The sequence below is a fragment of the Myotis brandtii genome, unplaced genomic scaffold (assembly GCF_000412655.1).
Source record: "Myotis brandtii unplaced genomic scaffold, ASM41265v1 scaffold216, whole genome shotgun sequence".
Classification (NCBI taxonomy): domain Eukaryota; kingdom Metazoa; phylum Chordata; class Mammalia; order Chiroptera; family Vespertilionidae; genus Myotis; species Myotis brandtii.
The window spans coordinates 3,505,770-3,524,073 of NW_005358092.1; the positions used below are offsets into that span (position 1 = coordinate 3,505,770).

The 18,304-nt window shown below is 37.5% G+C and overlaps 1 protein-coding gene across 5 annotated transcripts in view; it reads right to left on the reverse strand.

The window, feature by feature from the left end:
• Positions 1-18,304, reverse strand: part of ERC1 (ELKS/RAB6-interacting/CAST family member 1) — a 462,570-nt gene that overhangs the window by 352,550 nt on the left and 91,716 nt on the right. For 2 of the 5 annotated variants that reach the window (XM_005865923.2, XM_005865922.2), the window contains exons 5-7: positions 9,375-9,530; positions 7,438-7,521; positions 4,206-4,373 (exon numbers count right to left, since the gene is read on the reverse strand). In XM_005865923.2, coding sequence (XP_005865985.1) covers positions 4,206-4,373; positions 7,438-7,521; positions 9,375-9,530 — 408 coding nt within the window. Of the gene's footprint in view, positions 1-4,205; positions 4,374-7,428; positions 7,522-9,374; positions 9,531-18,304 lie in introns of all 5 variants that reach the window. The other 3 variants (XM_014539435.1, XM_014539436.1, XM_005865924.2) reach the window with 2 other exon arrangements.

Genomic DNA, 18,304 nt, shown 5'->3' on the forward strand with positions numbered 1-18,304 from the left:
TCCTTTTTTTCTTTTTTTTTTATTCTGGGCCAGCTTTAGCTCTGAGGCCTCGGCTGCTGAAAGCAGGTTTCTGGCCTTTGTTTACCATCTGTATTTGATACAATGTTGCGGTCCAGCTGGCTGAAGCCCGGCTGACTAACGCAGGTTTCTGGGGTTTTGTTTAGCTTCTATATTTGCAACATAGTTGCTTAGAGTTGCAGCTGAGAGGCTGGCAAGTCAGGCGGGGAACGTTGGAGTCCGCCGTCACTGGAGCATGCAAGCCTCCCTGTTCGCTTCAGTGCATGGCTGCCGGCCGCCATCTTGGCTGGCAGTTAATTTGCATATCGCCCTGATTAGCCAATGGGAAGGGTAGCAGATGTACGGCTAATTACCATGTTTCTCTTTTATTAGATAGGATGAATGGGTTACCAATGAGATCAAGCAAGAAATTAAAAACTTCCTGGAAACAAATGAAAATGAACACACAACCACCCAAAATCTATGGGACATGGGGAAAGCAGTGAGAGGGAAGTTTATAGCACTGCAGGTCTACCTCAAGAAACAAGAAAAAGGACCAATAAACTATCTAACCCTACAACTAAATGAATTAGGAAGAGAACAGAATGAAAAGCCCAGAGGAAGTAGAAGGAAGGAAATAATAAAAATAATAGTGGAAATAAATGACAGAGAAACTAAAAAAAAAAGGGGGGGGCACAAAAGATCAATATATCCAAGAACTTGTTCTTTGAAAATATAAAACTGATGAACTCCTAGCCAGACTCATCAAAAAAACAAAGAGAGAGGACCCAAATAAATAAAATCAGAAATGAAAGAGGCGATATAACAAACACCACAGAAATACAAAGGATTGCAAGCAAATACTATGAACAACTATATGCCAACAAACTGGACAACCTGGGTGAAATGGACAAATTCCTAGAAACATGCAATCTTCCCAAAGTCAATCAGGAAAAATCAGAAAAACCTGAGTAGGCCAATAACAACTGATGAAATTGAAGCAGTAATTTAAAAACTTCCAGCAAACAAAAGTCTTGGACCAGTACAGGAGAATTTTACCAAACATTCAAAGAAGAATTAACACCTATTCTCCTCAAATTATTTCAAAAATTTCAATAGGAAAGAACACTTCCAAGCTCTTTTTATGAAGCCAGCATTGTCCTAATTCCAAAACAAGTTAAAGATACTACAAAGAAAGAAAATTACAAGCCAATTATCTCTGATGAACACAGATGCTAAAATCCTCAACAAAATATTAGCAAATAGAATCCATCAATATGTTAAAAAGATCATACACCATGATCAAGTGGGATTTATTCTGGGGAGGCAAGGCTCGTACAATATTCGCAAATCAATAAATGTAATACATCACATAAGAAGCTAGCATTATGCTAATTCCAAAACGAGTTAAAGATACTACAAAGAAAGAAAATTACAAGCCAAAGAAGCTAGCATTATGCTAATTCCAAAACAAGTTAAAGATACTACAAAGAAAGAAAATTACAAGCCAATTATCTCTGATGAACACAGATGCTAAAATCCTCAACAAAATATTAGCAAATAGAATCCATCAATATGTTAAAAAGATCATACACCATGATCAAGTGGGATTTATTCTGGGGAGGCAAGGCTCGTACAATATTCGCAAATCAATAAATGTAATACATCACATAAACAAATTGAAAGATAAAAACCACATCATCATATCAATAGAAACAGAAAAGGCATTCAAAAATCAGATCTTTTCTAATATCCCTTCTTTGCTTAATGAATTTTAAAATTAAAAAAAACTCCTTGATACATGTTCTTTTTCATATGTGCTGAATTTAGTGATTTGAAAGTTAAATTAAAGTCTAGGGTAGCTGCAGGGAGAAAAATAAAATCAATATCAAATTACAGAAATATATGAGAATTTTCAGAGTTGGTTCAAACTACCTATTATGGGCTCTAACATGAGAATGTTGCTTTGGAAGAAGTGACTCTTATCAATGTCATCGAATTAACTTAAGAAAAAAAAGTAAATACTAATAAGTAGGTATATTACATACATATAATCATCCCAAATTCAAAGGCAAGTTAGCTTATATAGTGTTACATTTTAAGATGAGACCGACATATTTGAGCAGTTATCCCAGTAACTTATGAGGTAATCACTGAAATTCAGTTACTCCCATAATAGCTAAAAACAAATATAAAAACCATTCAAGAATGACCACAAATGCAGTCTTTATTCTCTATGGTTCCAGAGACCAATCACAAGCCCATCTGTGTGAGACCTAGTTAATAAGAACATTATTTGAGAGGGATACAAAGAGAAGAATGGATTGCCGAGAGGAAAAGGTCATTTATTAGAATGTGACAAGCTTTTAAATGTTTGCATTATCATTAACCAACTGCCTGGTTCTGTTTCCCACCCTGCAGACTCCATTCAAAGCTATCACAGGAGCAAAACTGGAAAGCAGGCTCATGTCTAAAACACTCACACCCTCTTCTGACCCTTTTGGAGTACTGCATGCACACCTGTTACTGAAGTAGAAAACGCTAATAAAACTATAAATTAATAACAATGCAAGTAACATTTTCTACATAATTTTATATTCAAAATTCCCTTAATAAACCTAAATTTAGCTTAATAAAAATGTGAAAGACCAAATTTTCTATATAAAATTTATGCCCATGAAAAGAAAACCAACTATGTTCTCTTAACATTTTGAAAGTTTATATATTTGCTAATTTTATTATAAAAATTACAGTAACATTACTTTGTGTGCCAGACACTGGGTATGAATAAACTAGTTCAATCCTAACAACAACCTTATGAGGTAGGCATTACCTTACAAATATGTGAAGTGAGGCACAATGAAGGTAAACAACATGCCCAGGATCATGCACCTGGGAGGTAAGGCTAAATTCAAACTCAGTAACTGTGACGCTTACTAACTGTGAGACTTATTTATACCCAAAATATCCCTCTGAGTTAAAATGAAGTTGATATAATAAAATGAAACATAATTTAAATAGAGAAAAATTTTAAGTTATAAGGAAAATAAGTCATCCAAATCTCTAATTTTCAACGAAGTCCCAAATGGTACAAAAATATTATATGAAATAGTTTTGGTCATTTTCACATTCCATCTCCCTTGAAGATTCTGATCTAGGTATCTGTGATATAGCTTTTATGCATTCTTTTTACTCCCATTCCTTTTTTCCATCAAACTATGCCCTTATTTATCTATGATCTGGTTCTTTAAAAGAAAAGAAAAAAACTAGTCCATACTGTATGCTTTATTTTTCTTCTACAAAGCAGAACTACTTACCTATTCCTATCTAAATTACCTATTTCATTGAAATACTTCCAGTGCCTGGCTGGTGTGGCTCATATTTGAGTGTCAGCCTATGAACTAGGAGGTTATAGTTTGATTCCCAGTCAGGGCACATGCCCAGGCTGCAGGCTCAATCCCAAGTAGGGAGTGTGCAGGAGACAGCCTATCAATGATTCTTTCTCATCAATGTTTCTATCTCTCTCTCCCTCTCCCTTCCTCTCTGAAATGCATAAAAATATATTTTTAAAAAGATATTTGCATTAAGACAGTAAATCCAAATAGCATTACCAATTTCTTCTCATTGCAAGCATGATATTCTCATCTGCCTAGAAATAGAGTATTCCTACTTGAAATCAGGGCTGACAGACTAATCTAAGATTTCTAAAAATACTAACAAACGGGATATGAAGGCACAGTGTCTAATGATCTGTAGTTCAAAAACAAGATCTATCTAGAACATCTCCAAATTCAGTTTGTCTATTTAAAGCTATTTATAATATAAAAAATTAAGAATACTTAATAATCCAAGCATGGGGTAACCAAACTCACTGCCATTCATGACCAGAAGATTCACCATGGTAAAGAACAAAACCTTCATTTAGATTTCTATCTTATAACTATGTTTTCATTTCACAATGCTAATTTAAAGTACACTTAGAGAAATCCAAAGTATTAAAAACATATAAACTGTACCAGTTTTAATTTGTTAGATCCAAAAACAAAATGGTTACATTTTAGTATAATAATTGATCATATTGCTAAAGAATTAATCATAACATCATGCTTATCTCCCAAATCTAAGCTATACAACAAAAAGAGCACAGGTAATACATATGAAAAGGTGCCAAGGAATCAAGTCCCTGCAAATCCCAAAACTATTTTTACCTCTGTCTGCAGGATGGCAGCCCTTTGTTCCTTAGCAGTCAAGGACTCCTTCAGCACTTCAATGTGTTGCTTACTGTCCGAGAACTGGTTCGTAAGTGTTTCTAGCTTTGTCTGTAGAGCTAGTAGTTCTGTGTCCTTTCTGGAGAGCTCCTGCTTCACCTGACCAATCTATAGAAAAAAACAAAGTGCTGTAAGGAAAAAAGAAATAAAACACCCACCTCTGATCTGGATCTTTGACAAATATAAGTCACAAGATATGAAACTAAAAGCAGCATTAATCATTAATTTTATGAGAGAACATAATTCATCTCTTTGCATCATCCAATCTTAGATATTCACAAAGCTTATTTGACTAATAGGGAAATTTCCAGTTTTATGTATTGTGTCTCTTAAACATTTTTTTAAATCCCTTAGAAAAGGAAAGAGAAAAATTCCAATTCAATTAGAATACTATGACACATTAATAAGAATATGAACTACACTTTTTTCATTTCGTGAAGTCAGGCCTTTTCAGACCATAAATCAGAATTAGTGTAGATGTAATTCAGAAAGGAAAAAACACTTCCTAGTATTGCTATTTAAATTTAAAACCAAAAGCTGACTGTGCTATATTTTTTATTATGATTTTTCTCATTCTCAAAAGTTTACATAAAATCTTTGTCTTAAAATCCACTTTGTATTATAAGACATTATAAATGCGTGCTTTTAAATATTTATAATTTTGATGAGTTGGGAGTATTGACCTAAAAAAAGATTTCACCTACAAAATTATATTACCTGTAACATGCCATTCTAACTAAATGAAGATGACCTAAACAGAGAATGAATAAATCTTTCTGTAAGAATCTACATCATGTGTAATTTGACAGAGTAATTAATCCATAAATCAATAGGATTATTCATTCTCCTATAAATTTCTTTCATCTTAACTTAGAAATATTTATTTCTAACACCTTCTTTGCATTTGTGTTTCTAAAAATTTTTTAAATAGTCTTTTATTCTAAATGTAAGTCAAAGTAATAGAAATTAAATCTGCTTTTACATTATGTCTACTGCTTAGGAAGGTAACTGTGCACTGAAAGACAGATTAATTATTGGAAGTAGAAATATGACAAGAGGTCAATAATTTCAGTATCACTCATGAAAGGAAAAGTACTTTTTATTTTTCTAAAGAAAATATATGTAAAGTATTTTATTGTAATAACCTTAGATATAACGGGCAAATCTTTTCAGAACAATTTTCCATGAAGAAATATAAAATAAATTTTACTTTAATTAAAATTAGACTTTTTAAAAGCCCTAAAAATAAATCTCTAATTTATTCTTCTATTTCACAAGAAGACAAGCATGAACTCTCCATTTACAGATATAGTTATTCATTCAACAAATATTTGTGTACTTATTGCATGCAAAGTACTTGAGGATACTAAGGACATCAGTGGAAGATAATTATAAATAGCATCTATTTTCATCCTGTAATATATAGGAGTTATCACATACTGGAATGGTATAGTGTCTTTCATGATATCCATTTACCAACAAACATCAAACATTAGTATTATCCTATCGCTAACATACAGAATGCACTAAAAACATATTTGCTGTATGAATGAATATTCAGGAGAAATGTTCAAAGTGTTATCACTTCCTCAGCTAAAGAACTATGGCTTAAGGATTACTCAAATTTCCAGCTAACTCTAATCATGTGATCAAAAATAAATATAAAATCTCAGTTTCCTATCATCTGCATTATGAATTTTCAAATAATGTTATATTGATCATAAAGACTGAGAAAATAAAGAAAATATTCTAAATAGAAAGCAGAGTTTAGAAGCACAAATTGTGCTTAAAAGTTAGGAGTACAAGCCTTGGTTTCCTAATCAGTAATAAGGAGAAAGTGAACCAGTGCCACTATGTTGTTTAGAGATTAAATAAAATAATGTATGGAAAGTGATTAGCCTGTTGTTTGAAACAAAAATAAATTACTTAATAGTAGCTGAGAAAAAAAGAGAGAAGTTATGGATTATCTTCTCTAGACAATACATGGTTACCACAAACCAAATTAGACCCTTTCAGATAAAATGTTTCACTTCTCGCCCTGTACTATAAAGTGGTCCATAAACAGCAAACATACCAAATTAGCATAAGGTTTTTTTTTAATGCTGCATTCTAGTCTTATCCCACAATTGTTTTCAGAATAGTTTTTTCTGACACTTGTGTGACAAATGTGTGCACAGCCTAGTATAGGGCAGTAGAGTGAAGAGCTTATCAGCACAGGTTCTGGAACCAGATTACTTATGTAAAAATCAAACTCTGACTCTTACTGGCTATGTTTCCTAAGCACCACTCTGTTACCTCAGTGTCCTACTTAATAGGTTATAAAATGCTTATAATAAGTGCTCAAGTGTTAGCTATTTTATTATATTTTGAAATGAATTTTAAGTTCTTTAAGAAAGAAAACTGAATTTGATTTAGAGACTTTAATTATCTAATTTACTAGGTAAGTCTAAATAACTCTAATCACTTTCTATACAGCTTTTTTTTATTTATTTTTTTATTTCCAATTAACATTTTATACTCAATTTTTAACATTTCACACATTGTTTCTGCTCAACCAATTTCAGGACTTCATGAAAAAGTTGAGTGGTCGGCTGGGTAATAGGATAACACAAGGGAAGCCTTTTTTCCAAGGCTGGCATGTGAATAAAGTACCTATGCCGCCATCTTGCTTATACAGCTATTTTATAGAAAGGAACATTTTTTTGCAAAACCACCAAATGGAAACTTAAAGATGATGTCTACATATGAAGATAAAGCACTTTACTCAAGAATTTCAAATTCAAATAAATACTAGGTGATGGACCTAGAACATCTGTATATACCTAAGAAGAAAAAGAAACTACCATTTATGTAAACCAACAAGTCTCTAATAACAGGAAAGGAGTTGAGAATAAACAAGCTTTGAAGTACCATCCATACAGTGACAAAAGGAACAATAAAGAACCAGGTATAGGGCTTCCAGAACATGTGAGAGCTCACTGCAAACAAGTGACATATGGTTCAAGCTGCTGAACAGGAGTTGGTTAAAGAGCAGAGCAGGCTGGTTAGTGCCAGTACTGGGCAAAGCTGCCAACCATAGGAAATGAAAAGTATAAGCCACCCAGAAGCCAGAGCTAGCAGGGTCCCACTGTGGGATCACTGCACACAAGAGGGTAAATCTTACGGCAAAGACCTCAGCCTGAAGACCAGCCGCTCTCTTTTTCAGCTCCTCCCCTTGAGCCTCTTTCGAACTTAGTTCCTCCTTCAGTTGCTCTACCTGTCACGACATTATTATTCTTTTTTATTTATGTGTCAACTTGGATCTTATCTGCTTTTGAGCCAGAGCAGTAACTGGAAGTAACAATAACATATATTGGTAACCCAATCAAATCTGTTTCCCTAATTCCCTCTTCAAAGGACCCTAGATGGTGTCTCTATTTTCACAGAGTTTTTAAAATTAACTGGGATGTGCTAATCAGCAAATGAGAACCAGACCTTATATTGCTGAATATTTTTTCTCAAATTAGGACAAAAAAATGAAAACTAAAAGAAAGTTTGAATATGTGAATTTTAAGTTTCAAATTAACATGAAATTGGCAGTAGTCATGTCATTAACAACAGATTCTTAAAATAATAGTGGAATATTCTACAGATTTATATGTCAGGTATGGGTACCACAGTAAGAAGTCAGAAACAGGAGGAATAGTTTTAATTGTGTCATTCCCTTACAATTTTCACTTCTGAGAAATTGGGGAATAATATAATTGGGATATGGCAGGAGGAAGGGGGATACTTATTTTCTAGGTAATCTATATGTATAAAAGGCTAAGTGACCAACCGTACATCCATCCAACCGTCCGACCAACCAGCCGGTACATATGATGCACAACGTTGACTTGCGCATGCGTGATACATATAAAGCTCTCATTGGCGCCAATCGCACGCAACCAACTAGCCAGTACATATGACAGGCACTGGCAATCCTATCTAATAAAAGGCTAATATGCAAATCGACCAAATGGCGGAATGACCGGTTGCTATGATGTGCACTGACCACCAGGGGCAGACGCTCAATACAGGAGCTACCCGCTGGTGGTCAGTGCGCTCCCATAGGGGAGCGCTGCTCTGTCAGAAGCAGGGCTCACGGCTGGTGAGCACAGTGGCGGTGGCAGGAGCCTCTCCTGCCTCCGTGGCAGCACTAAGGATGTTGGACTGCTGGCTTAGACGCGCTGCCCCCCCCACCAAGGGCTCCCAGTCTTCGAGGGCACAGGCCGGGCTGAGGGTCCCCCCGCCAAGTGCACGAATTTCGTGCACTGGGCCTCTAGTTTAAAAATAAATGTTTACTGCACAAATCTTTCTTCCAATTAATTTCCTTTCAATGTGCATGAATCCGTGCACCGGGCCACTAGTATTTTATAATTACAAGTATGATTTTTAATTAAACCACAACAAACCTGTAAACTGACAATTATAATAAACTAAATACTCCAATGTGCCTAAATAGTTTATAGAATCTAAATGGCTTTAGATCTAAGGAAGTAATATTGTGTGAATTTATAAGTATAGAGAGACATGTGATACTTATCTTACTTCGCATATACCTGAAACACACATGGGAAACAATAAACCTGATACAAATGGATCTTCTCCAAGGGACAGAGCAAATGTTTTTTTATGGAATTATATTTGAAGAAAAAACATGATTTTATTTCAGCCATATCTGGATGGGGGTTGGGGGTGTACTGGGTTCAGCTTCTTAGGGTTTTGACTTTTAAAATACTTCACAAGAGATAGAGAACTAAATGCCTCACATAGTGAGAAAACCTCATCTGGATGTAATCCTACTAAATCATCTCAGCAATACTGATAGACATGAAATGTTAAACTATAATAATGTATACTTTGCCTCATACAGGTAATTTTGTTTTAAGTGAAAACTTGAAATAACTCTAGAATATCTGTAATTCTGAGTTTAATTCTGGGCAAATTCCACTTGAAAGAATTATTTTAGAGGTAGTCTTCCCTGAAGTTTGATAAAACAGTATGAAGTGCTACATCATCAGCAAGGACGTAGGAATAAGCATCAATTTTCAAACCCCTTCTTAAAATTACAATATCTCATACCATTACCTTATTTTTCATGAATTTAGAATGACTCCGATAGACCTCCATTTGCTTCATTTCTTCCTCCCGTTCTTCAGTACTCAGAGCCCCATTCGATTTCAGCATCTGAATTTCCTCTTCCAAGTCTCGGAGCCCACGCTCCATAGAGGAAATTTTTGAATCCTGAGGACAATGGAAGATTTACACATTAAAGTAGTCATGAGAAATCAGAGAAGTTAAACAACCCAGTCTTAGAGGTGTTTAATTTAATAAAAATAAATATGCAAGGAAATTGCTACCTAGCAATTGATACCTTACTTTTAAAATATATCCTTTATGGTAATTTGAATGGTGAGAGGAAGACTCATCTGTAATATGACTTTTCCTTTATCTCTTCCTCTCATCTGCATCCTTTCAATTAAAGTTAAGAGAATTAACTAAAGAAATAAAAGCAATGGAAAATTCGTTAAAGTTTTTTGTACTTTATGGTCAATAGATAAGTAATGAAAACTTTTGTAATGTTAACAATAAAACCTTTTCCAGATATAATCCTATCTAATAATAGACAAAGATTCAAATTGACCGTACCTTCACTATGCCCACCATTGGCTAATCAGAGCGATATGCAAATTAACTGCCAACAAAGATGGCGGTTAATTTGCATACGTAGGCGCGAAGCGGCGGAGCGAAGACTGAAGGCGGCTTCGGCCAGAGCAGCGAGGGCTTAAAGGCAGCTCCAGCCGGAGCGAAGGCCTGGGTCCCGGGTGCCGGAGGAAAACTGGTGCCGGCAGCCAGGGAAAGGGAAGGCCTATTGCACGAATCTTTTCATGCAACAGGCCTCTAGTATCTTATCCTATTACTTGTGACTCCTAACAGTTTTATTTCTGCCCACAAAATAGGGGGGACATGTGTAAGAGGGTTTCAAAAATTTATACAATGACGTGTGTAACTATATTTATAACTAGAGGCCCGGTGCATGAAAATTCATGCACTGGAGGGGGAGTCCCTCACCCTGGCCTGCCCCCTCTCACAGTCCGGGAGGCGACCCGGCCATCAGGGGAAGGTGACACCCCATCACACCTCTGCTGCTGCCACTACCGGCAGCGCAAGCCTCGGCCTGCCCTGGTTACCTGAGCCTCAGGCGGCCCTGAGCGGCTGGGCAGCTGCCATCCGAGGCTTGTCTGCGCCTTGGGCTGGCCCTGGGCAGCTGAGGGGACTGGGGGACTCCAGAGGCAGGCACATGGAGCGGCTGGGCCCACCTGGGGGCAGGCCCGGCCTTGCAACATGCCTGCCGCCCCGGTGGGGCTGAGGGGACTAGGCGCCACCATCTTGTGGCTGTGGGAGCCGCCATCTTTGAGGGCATGGCAGTCAATTAGCATATTCCCTCCTTATTGGCTGTGGGCGCCACCATCTTTGAGGGCAGGGCAGTCAATTAGCATATTCCCTCCTTATTGGCTGTGGGCACCACCATCTTTACAACTGCGTGAGGGTCAATTAGCATATTCCCTCTCTATTAGATAGGGTAATTAAGATTTATAACATACCACCGCAAAAAAGCAAAGAGATAAATAATTACATTAACAGTTACAGCTTATCATACTCATAATCTTTTTCTTATACTGCTCCATAAATATGAAATATTTCATAAAAATTTTTTAAAAACCACTGTCTTTGTAAACCATGACCACCACAAATATCACCTCCTAGTAGAATATCATTCCATATTCAATGTCTTGGTTTTGTTTGTGACTGTATCTAGTGATTACTTTAAATGTCATTAATTACAGAAAGATCATTTTATATGTTGTCAGTTACAGAAAAACTACACAAAACAGATATACTTATATCAATAGTTACATATGCTTATTCATCTAAGACAGGGGTGGGAAACCTCTTTCCTGCCAGGGGCCATTTGAATATTTATAACATTATTCGTGGGCCATACAAAACTATCAATTTAAAAATTAGCCTGCTATATTTGGTCAAGTATTTCATTAATTCACCCCTAATGCCTTGGCAGGGCCAGACCAAATGATTTCACAGGCTTTATGTAGTCTGTGGGCTGGACGTTCCCCATCCCTGATCTAAGAAATAAAGATCTTAAAACATATCAATTAAGTGTAGGCTTTATTTTATTTGGGATTTTAGAGAAACCATTCCTTTAGAAGGTAATTTTGAGAATGACTTCCTGTTACACTTTAGGTCAAGGATTGCTGGACTGACTCTCATTGTTATCATGTAGATAAAAGTTAAAGGATTTATCATGAGACAACTACAACTAGCTATTAGGTTCAGGGGAGTGGAGGAGCATGTACTCCTCTGTCTTACATTACATACCCTTTAAAATTATCACAACAAAAAAATTTTTTTTACAAATCTATTCAAATTAAACTTACATTTGATTCTAAAGAAAATGTATAAATCAGTACAATCAGAGATATTTTACTTATTTAAAATTATTGGACCTTAGGCTACTACTTCAATTGCACTATCTGAAAATTCACTTTTGAGATGACTATAAATCTTCCTGGAAATATTAGGATGTAGTCCCTCAAGAATGACTAAAACACTAGGCATATGCATGTGATTAATCCACAAATGAAAGAAAGTGAAATGTGGTTCACCTTGGACATTAGCCTGGGTGGCAATGAAAGAGGGCCAGGGGAAGGAGGGCGTGTATTTCTAGCACTGTTGGTACTCCACACAAGGCAAATAGCCTTCAACTAAGAACTCCAGCTCTGCACATCACACAGACAGATTCCACCTCTACAAAGCCCCTACAAAAGGAGCTTGCCAAGGAACATTACCCATCTTCTCCCCTAATCCCAACACAGATAGGCAAATCAGCATCCCCACTACCACATCATGCAGAATAAAAGCTTCTCCCTAAAAGGGACCACAATTGCAGCTCTGAAAGCCATGGTGCAGGCGCAGACTGCACAGAAAATGAACCTGCCAGGCTACTCTCTGAAATCAGGCCAGAAAATTAATGCATGATATGTTCAACTAGTTCCTGCACCAACTCAACTAGTACTCAGGCTGGGTTAATTCAAGGATAGTTCTTCCAATGAGGTTTCTTACTCCTAGAATCTATATATATAAAAGCCTAAGTGACCGATCGACCGTTCGACCGGCTAACCGATAGCTATGATGTGCACTGACCACCAGGGGGCAGACGCTTAACACAGGAGCTGCTGAGCTGCGGTGACTTGGCAGCTGCGGTTCTCCAGGGTGTGTCATCCGAGAACCGCCCTCTTGCAATCCGGCACCCCTCAGGGGATGTTGGAGAGTCAGTTTCGGCCAGATCCCCGCAGACCAGGCCGAGGGACTGAGCACCGGGCCTCTAGTGTATAATAATTAAGTAAATAAATTCCTTATCATCTTACTGTTCTGTGCTTCTCCAGCCCTAGGTCTTCCATCATTAACCAACCAATCCCACTAAGCCTACTGAAACCCTGTTCCTCATTAAATTTCCATTTCCTCAACTTTTTTTCAACTCCCAATTCCAAGAAAACATGGCTTTCCCAAAGAATATAACTTCCCAGAACTCTCTCCAGCACCACAAAGGAGCAAGGGAAATGTGTGGGCATTCTAGTTTCTCAAAGCCATTCCCCTTTATCTAAAGCTCATATTTAAAGCTCCGTTTCACACTACCTTCCTCACTGCAGCCATCCAGGGACTTCCCAGTCACTCCTGCGTGTGTGTTTTTTTAATCCTCTCTCAAGGATATGTTTTTATTGATTTTATTTTATATTTCTGAAATCATCACCTGAGGATATTTTTCCATTGGTTTTTAGAGAAAGTGGAAGGGTAAGAGGAGGGGAAGAGAGAGAGAGAAACATCAATGTGACAGAGACACATCAATTGGTTGACTCCCACATGTGCCCCAAACGGTACCGGGACCAGTGATTGAGCCTTTAACTGCCTGCAACTGAGGTATATGCCCTTGACTAGAATCGAACCCAAGACCCTTCAGTCGCTGGCTGACATTCTAACCACTGAGAAAACCTGGTTAGGGTTATTTTTATTTAGTTTAGAGAGGAAGGGAGAGAAAGAGAAATGTCGATGTAAAAGAGGAACATCAATCAGTTGCCTCCTGTATACACCCCAGCTGGGAATCAAACTCACAACACCTTTTTGGTGTACAGGACAATGCTCCAACCAGCTGAGCAACCCAACCAGGGCCACTCCTGCTCATTTTAAGAAGCCTTTGGCACCTGACATTGGCACCAATATTCCCTTCAAATGCCTCTTGCCACCATCCTAGGATTTCGATGTCTGAATTCTTTGATGTTCTGGATTCCAATGTCCAGTGGTTCTCAACCTTCTGGCCCTTTAAATACAGTTCCTCATGTTGTGACCCAATCATAAAATTATTTTCGTTGCTACTTCATAACTGTAATGTTGCTACTGTTATAAATCGTAATGTAAATATCTGATATACAGGATGGTCTCAGGCGACCCCTGTGAAAGGGTCATTCGACCGCCAAAGGGGTCGTGACCCACAGGTTGAGAACCACTGCTCTAGTCCATTTTAGCTAACCAGTTTATAAGGACTACACTCTGGATCCTACCTATCCAGGACTCTCTTCCCAGGCCTATCACACCATGACTCTCATTATCTGCTGTTCTTCAACCTCACAGAGATCTCCACATCCCTAACTTTTACATTTTCTCCCAACCTGGCAGTCCATTATAAATTCTCTTCCTTCCCATCCAGGCTACATTCCTGGACTCATCATCCAAATTACTCTTTCACCATCACTCACAATTCATTTGCACACCAATAATTTTGCTATATCTCTCCAGCAAAACTCTAACCCTAGGGCCACACAGTAATTCTTCCCTGCTCCTCCACTGCTATAGGAAAAAGAAGAAAAAAATAGAGAAAAGGGGATGAAGAAGCATGAGAGGGATGAGTTGTAGAGAGGAAAAAGATCAAAGGAAGAAGGCAGAAGAAGGGAGGAGGAAAGGGGTAAGAGGAAGAAGAAAAAGAAGGGGGAGGAAGGAAAAGGAGGACAATTACATCACCTTGAAGATGATTGTTGGGCTGTCTATCAATTATCTTTCTTTCCCATTTTCCCCAAAGACTCTTCAAGATCTTCATAATTCTCTCTACCTCATGCCACACTCTCAGCAACTTAACTATTTCAGTTGTGATTTCAGCATAATGTCTAACTGACCCCACTGAGTCACCAGAATCTCAGAATCTCCTGTCTCTTAGCAGAATGGCTAAAAATTAACAGGACTTAAAATAGATCCACTAACAATTAATACCATTACACTTCCCCAGTTTGTCAAAATGTAAATAAAATAATTTTGTGAATGTAGGTACATTCGTGCATTTTAGTCCTAGGTTTTAACAGGGATTAGGAAATAACATGTATAAATAAACCTGTGGGAAATGTGAACATTCAATTAAACCTTTCTAAAGGTTTTCTATAAGATTATGTTCAGGACCACTAATTGTCTAAATACAAAGAATCCAGAATCTACTAATTTGGAATTGGTAAATCCTTTCCCCATTGAGAAAAAAGATGTACACAATATAAAGAAAGTTTTAAGAAGAAATCATACAAATTAAGAGAAGACTTCTTATAACTGTATTTGAGAAGCATCTATTTACAGAAAACTATTTATATACCAAAAACTAAATACTCTTTTCATATCAACAAATATTAAATGAAGGACCACAATGCAAAATACAGTGTCAACATTTATTTATAGATATATAAATATGTATAAATATATAGATATATAAACATATATAGATATCTAAACAGATATATATAGATATATATAGATATACACTGAGTGGCCAGATTATTATGACCACCCCATCAGTACTTCGTTGGGCCACCTTTTGCCTTCAATACTGCAGCGATTCTTCTTGGCATTGACTCCAAGAGATATTGAAAGGTGATGCGAGGAATCTGACACTATGCCTGATGAATAGCACTGTCCAGTTCTGTGAGATTTGATGGTTGTGAAACCAGCTGCCTGATGGCTCTTTTATCTTCGTCCCACAAATGCTCAATTGGATTAAGATCTGGTGATTGTGGGGGCCACCTAAGCAAGGTAAAGTCTCCCTCATGTTCTTGAAACCACTCCTGCACAATACGAGCACCGTGGCATGGCGCATTGTCTTGTTGGAAGAAGCCATCTCCATTGGGATACGCCATCAACATGATAGGATGAACTTGATCAGCAAGGTCATAATAATCTGGCCACTCAGTATATCTATATCTATATCTATATCTATATCTATATCTATATCTATATCTATATCTATATCTATATCTATATCTATATCTATATCTATATCTATATCTATATCTATATCTATATCTATATCTATATCTATATCTATATCTATATCTATATCTATATCTATATCTATATCTATATCTATATCTATATCTATATCTATATCTATATCTATATCTATATCTATATCTATATCTATATCTATATCTATATCTATATCTATATCTATATCTATATCTATATCTATATCTATATCTATATCTATATCTATATCTATATCTATATCTATATCTATATCTATATCTATATCTATATCTATATCTATATCTATATCTATATCTATATCTATATCTATATCTATATCTATATCTATATCTATATCTATATCTATATCTATATCTATATCTATATCTATATCTATATCTATATCTATATCTATATCTATATCTATATCTATATCTATATCTATATCTATATCTATATCTATATCTATATCTATATCTATATCTATATCTATATCTATATCTATATCTATATCTATATGATTTTAGAGAGGAACGGAAAGGGAGAGAGAGATAGAAACATCAATGATGAGAGAGAATCATCCATGAGTTGCCTCCTGCACGCCCCCACTGGGGATCGAGCCTGCAACCTGGGCATGTGCCCTGATTGGGAATAGAACCATGACCTCCTGGTTCATAGGTCAATGCTCAACCACTGAGCCATACCAAGTGTCAAACTTTTTAAGAGATATGAAAAAGTTAGAGAAAGAGAGAGAATTACCCTATCCATAGAAATCTTTTAGCTTTATTATAAAAGAACATGCTAATAAAAATAATAATAGCAGCAGCAGCTTACAGTAACTGAATGTTTACTATGTGCCAGTTCCTCTTCAAAGTGTTTCACTCTTTTAACTAATTAAACCTCAAAATAACCTACAGGATGGGTACTATTTCTATCACCATCCTATATAATAGAGGTAATATGCAAATTGACCGCCATGCCCTTGCACAAGATGGCCACCCCCATGTGGTCAAAAGATGGCCAGCAGGGGAGGGTAGTTGGGGGGGACCAGGCCTGCAGGGGAGGGCAGTTGGGGGTGACTGGGCCAGCAGGGGAGAGCAGTTGGGGGTGACCGGGCCGGCAGGGGAGAGCTGTTGGGGGTGACCGGGCCGGCAGGCAGGCGAGCAGTTGGGAGCCCACAGTCCCGGATTGTGAGAGGGTGCAGGCTGGGCTGAGGGACACCCCCGCCCCAGTGCACACATTTCGTGCACTGGGCCTCTAGTTTATTAATAAGGAAATTGAGGTATAGAGAGGTTCTGTAACTTGCTCTGTGTCACACAGTCAAGTAAAACCAGATTTTGAATCCAGGGAATTTATCTCAGAAGGCAAGCTCTTCATTGCCAACTGCCATACCATACAGCCTAAAGATTTCGACCTACTCATTAATGTAAAGCAGAGGTTTTCAAAGTATGGCCAAAAAACCTTGAGGGTGTCCTCCAGACCCTTTCAGTAAGTCTGCATAGTCAAAACTATCTTCTTAATAATACTATCACTTTATTTGCCTTTTCTATTGTGTAAACATTTTTAATCAAGGTATAAAAGCAATGGTGGGCAAAATTGCAAGTGCCTTAGAACAAAAGGCAGTAGCACCAAACCACAGTAGTCATTGTATTCTTCAGTGTCAGGCACTCACAGAAAAAAAAAAGAAAAAGAAAATTTTAAAGACTGCTTAATTTAATGTCTTGTTATTTTATTACTTTTAATAAATCTCAAGCTTTGAGCACATAGCATTTTAGTATTCTGTGTGATAAAATGGGAAGGAACTAGGCAAGTACTTCTGCTGTAAGAAGTATGGTGACTGTCCCCAGGAACAGTACTTGTGTGCTTCTTTGAATTGCAAGCTGAATTAGCAACTTTTTTTCACAGAAAACTGTTTTTATTAGAAAGAACAACAGATAAACTATGGTTATTCAGACTTGATATTTAGCAGACATTTTCTAGAAATAAAGGAAATGAACCTGTCATTTTAAGAGTATAAAGGGGTCCTGAGATCAAAGGTTTGAGAATAGCTGACTGAAAGAAATTCTGGACAACCCTTTTGGTCCAATTTGAGTTATGTGCTGCAACTAAAAGGAACTGAAACAGAAGTTCTTTTAAAGTGTCATTTTCACTAAGTGTCATTATTTCTTTTCAATTTACAAAATGAGTAAAATATTATTACACTAGAGGCCCAGTGCTCAAAAATTCATGCATTTGGGGGTGGGGAGCGGTCTCTCAGCCTGGCCTGCATCCTCGCGCAGCCCGGGAGCCCTCGGGAGCTGTCCACCTGCCAGCTTAGGCCCACTGTCCGGGGGATCAGGCCTAAGCTGGCAGTCAGACATCCCTCTGGCAGCCCAGGAACCCTCAGACATCCTTAGCACTGCCAAGGAGGCAAGAGAGGCTCCCGCCACCGCCGCTGTACTCGCAGCCATTAGCCTGGCTTGTGGCTGAGCGAAGTTCCCCCTGTGGGAGTGCACTGACCACCAGGAGGCAGCTCCTGTGTTGAGCATCTGCCCCCTGTTGGTCAGTGCGCATCATAGCAACCAGTCGTTCCTGGTCGTTCCACCATTAGGGTCAATTTGCATATTATCCTTTTATTATATAGGACGAGAGGCCGGGTGCACAAAAATTTGTGCACTGGCGGGGAG